This window comes from Camelina sativa, chromosome 7 (genome assembly GCF_000633955.1).
Source record: "Camelina sativa cultivar DH55 chromosome 7, Cs, whole genome shotgun sequence".
Lineage (NCBI taxonomy): Eukaryota > Viridiplantae > Streptophyta > Magnoliopsida > Brassicales > Brassicaceae > Camelina > Camelina sativa.
The window spans coordinates 15619906-15623488 of record NC_025691.1 but is presented as its reverse complement, the minus strand read 5'-3'; the positions used below and the strand labels follow the sequence as shown (position 1 = coordinate 15623488).

At 36.1% G+C, this 3583-nt stretch overlaps 1 protein-coding gene across 1 annotated transcript; it reads right to left on the bottom strand.

The window, feature by feature from the left end:
* Positions 2125–3583, bottom strand: LOC104704661 (transcription factor MYB114-like). Its single transcript, XM_010420708.1, has 4 exons — positions 3534–3583; positions 3277–3389; positions 2535–2664; positions 2125–2434 (listed from the first exon to the last, which is right to left on the bottom strand). The coding sequence occupies exons 1-4, from the start codon at positions 3581–3583 to the stop codon at positions 2125–2127; spliced, it is 603 nt and encodes a 200-aa protein (XP_010419010.1).

Genomic DNA, 3583 nt, shown 5'->3' with positions numbered 1-3583 from the left:
TGCTAATTCGTTTATTTATCCAAACAAACGCAATGGGCACTTGTTTCCACCCATTGCACTCCTTCGATAGAAAATGTATCGCAATTTGAAAGCTGTATCAATCTAAGAAAGTTTGAATTAGATCAAGAGCGGAATATGAGAGATGTTGCACAAGGTGCAGTCCATACTGGTGTCGAGTAGCTACAAGTGAAAAACTTGATATTTTGTTTCGAAGGTGCAGTCCATATGAAGGTCACCCTTCCTGAGGTTACTCCAGCATAAGAACGCTTAATTGTGGAATTCTCTTAGGGCCTTTGACCGAAAAGATAAGTGCACTTTTGTGAGACAGGTGGCCAAATCAATTATACTAAACCTCTCTGCATGTCCCTGAAACTGGGGTGTCACACTTTATAAACCCAAACTGACATTGTAATGCCCCGGCCACCACCACTTAGTGGACCCACCTTTCTTAATGGATCTCACGTCCTCTCACTAGGCCCATCCATATCCGACGATCGGTTTGCTACGTCCGAGAGGTTTTAAAGACTTGTTACCGTCCCTACAAATCACCACATGATATTTTCCTGTGTTTTCTCCTCACTCGCACAGTTCCAATAGTCACTTCTCGGCACCCATCCTAAGACTACTCCAGCTCAAGCACGCTTAACTCTAGAGTTCTATCCGGATCCTTGATCGAAAAGATAAGTGCACTTTAGTGACATAGGTGGCCAAATCAATTCTTTTAAACTTCTCTGCATGTCCCTGAAACTGGGGTATCAGAGACATATACTTTGTTTAATTATAAAATCTAAACCATAATTTTCGTAGTAAACTCAAACCGACATATAATTTGTAAAATATTTTTCCTATACATTCTTTTAATAAAATTAAACCGACATATAACTCTATAAATCAAAACTTAATGGTATATTATTAGTTTTTTTATATGGATAATATTGAATATTTATTTTATTTGTTTTTGTTACTTTCTATGAGGTGGAAGATTCTGACTGTAACACTCCAGCCCAACTTTGGGTGGGTGTCGATTGACGAATGTTATCGGTTTAGCTTGAAATCGCCAGTTTAGCTTGGGTTAGTTTTTGGGAAAAATCCTAAATCTTTTTAAAATTTCGACACAACCTCTTTCCTTGCCCTAGGTGTGTGTTTGTCATTCCTTGGTGAAAGAGAAAGAGAGAGTTGGTTCCCAATTGTTCGGAGGGCTAAGGAGAGTCTTATGTGAGGATTAAGGACCAAGAGGGTTGAGTTTTGGCGCTTTCAAGGTAAGGAGAAGGAGATTAGTAGCTCTTGGGGGGTGAGAAGGAGCCACTGTTTTCGTGGGATTGTTTGTTTTTTTTCAGAGAGCTTGTGACCATAGCTTATCTGAGTTGTGTTATTTTGTGTGATTTGTGTGATTTGTGTGATTTGTTTTGGTGATTGTGTCAATGATTCCTTGTTGTTTGTGCGCTTTTGTAGCGTTGTGTGATTTTTTTGTGGCTACCTTGGATGTGTCGTCATGGGAGATGTTCTAGTGGAAAAACAAGGTGGAAGGATGGAGGAGATCATCTACAGAGGTGTTGAAGGGTTGGAGTGTCAGACCAACAACATGTGGGTATATGAAGGATATTGGTGGAGAACTTTACCCAGAGTGATGGAAGCTAGCTATGGTGAAGTCTATGACCATAGTTCTTATAATATTAATTGATTTTGAAAACAAATCTTGGCTACCGTTATGTATGTTCAAAATAGACCCAAAAATCTATAAATTGAATAAATGTGTTAGGTTTCGCAAAACGAATAATTAATACAATAATGGACTTAGAATTGTGTATACAGTATAGTACAAGACTGTTAACATCGTCATTGACACAAATTGAGTTGTCATACAATGGTATATTCCAAAATTTAGAGTGAGGTTCTGTATAAGATGCCCAAAAAAAAAACATTATCTCAAAGAATTGTGTTAAAAATCTCAAATTATCAATTTATTTGGAATTAAAAATGCATTACATTTATCAAAATATGATTTGCAAAATGCATGTGAAAGGGGCATCTCGTGGACACAAAATGCTCTTGTATTTGTTTTTTTGTTACATTAATGTAGAAGATCGCGCAATATCATGTACCGGATCAAGCAATATCTCCTAACTATATCAAGCATATATCTTGTAATAATAGCTTACTTGTGATACAACCATATTTCGTGCTGATAACTTCGCCAATGCCAACTTCGGACAGATCATTAACCGAGATGGACCAATTGTTGTTGGAGAAGGAACGAGGTCGAGGCCTTATAACATTGTGTTTTTGGGCCGGTGTTGCATCTGAACAAGCAGCTTCTCTATTTCTCGTTTTGCTCCTCAAACGCGATTCTTGCTTCTTAGCCAAATTGGTGTTCCAGTAATTCTTGACATCATTAGCGGTCCGACCAGGCAATCTACCAGCAATCAATGACCACCTAAGCATGCATTTGAATAATTTGTATATGACTTACTAATATTTGATCATTACATTGTGTAAATCTATAATATTTGAATTTGTGTCTGACCTATATATACCTGTTTCCTAGAAGCTTATGAAGACGAAGGAGAAGATCAATTTCGTCAGAAGTAAATTCTCCTCTGTTGATATTGGGATTCAAGTAGTTCACCCATCTTAATCTGCAGCTCTTCCTGCATCGGTTTAACCCTAGATAATCAATACTTAGGGGTCAATTTTAGCATGTACATACTTGTTTATAAATAACAATGAATAAAAAAAAAAATAAGTATACTTAATTACTACTTGTTTATAAATAACAATGAATAAAAAAAAATTTAAGTATACCTGATTACTTTTTATCATGAAGAATCTCAAAACTAAGATACGTCCACAAATTTTAAATTTTTTGTTCATTTACGGAACGACAAACGTCAAATGACCTAGTTTTTTCTAGTAACCAACGTGCCAATTGAATATCTAGTACTTCTGCTTAGTATTAGAGTGAAGATCCTAACAACTCAAATGACCTAGTTTTTTCTACTCTTCGTCTAGATGAGTCACACGGTGCCAAACCTCAACTTACGGTTATCGGTAATAAAAGAACAAGAGATGTCGTCGGTCTCACCGGACATCCTTATACACGGCTATACACAAAAATATGAATAAATGATTGCATAAAGCATGTAATACGTTTTACGTGTTTACGAATTTCTACGTTTCAACTTATTAATTAGTTTTATAGAGAGAGCAAAAATGTATATAAATAATGTATAATATATATATATAAATATATATATATATATGTATATATATATATACCAGCACGTAGAGGGACTTGATGCCATTTTCCTTCCCCATACTTATCAATGCATTGCCTTAAAAGACTATCTTCTTCGGGAGTCCATGCACCTTTTTTTAACCCTTTGGCTGATCTGTCCATGGACCAAGATAAAACTTATAATTATCTAACCAAATAAGTATAAAAGTTGCAAAAATAAATGAGCAGGGAATAGTGTATTGTGACTCATTGAAACCTCGTAACACATATATAGAGAGTAAACACGATATACTGCTACGCATGTGAGGAGCTTACGGGAGTGACGACGTGCAAGTTTGATATCCACAT

Bases quoted from the DNA above. Each gene is read 5' to 3' on its own strand.
- LOC104704661 (XM_010420708.1), bottom strand. From the start codon at position 3,583: ATGTGGATATCAAACTTGCACGTCGTCACTCCCGTAAGCTCCTCACAT. The intron at 2,665-3,276 runs GTATATATATAT...TTGATTATCTAG, and splicing joins TCAAGTCCCTCTACGTGCTG to GGTTAAACCGATGCAGGAAG. The intron at 2,435-2,534 runs GTATATATAGGT...ATGCATGCTTAG, and splicing joins CATAAGCTTCTAGGAAACAG to GTGGTCATTGATTGCTGGTA.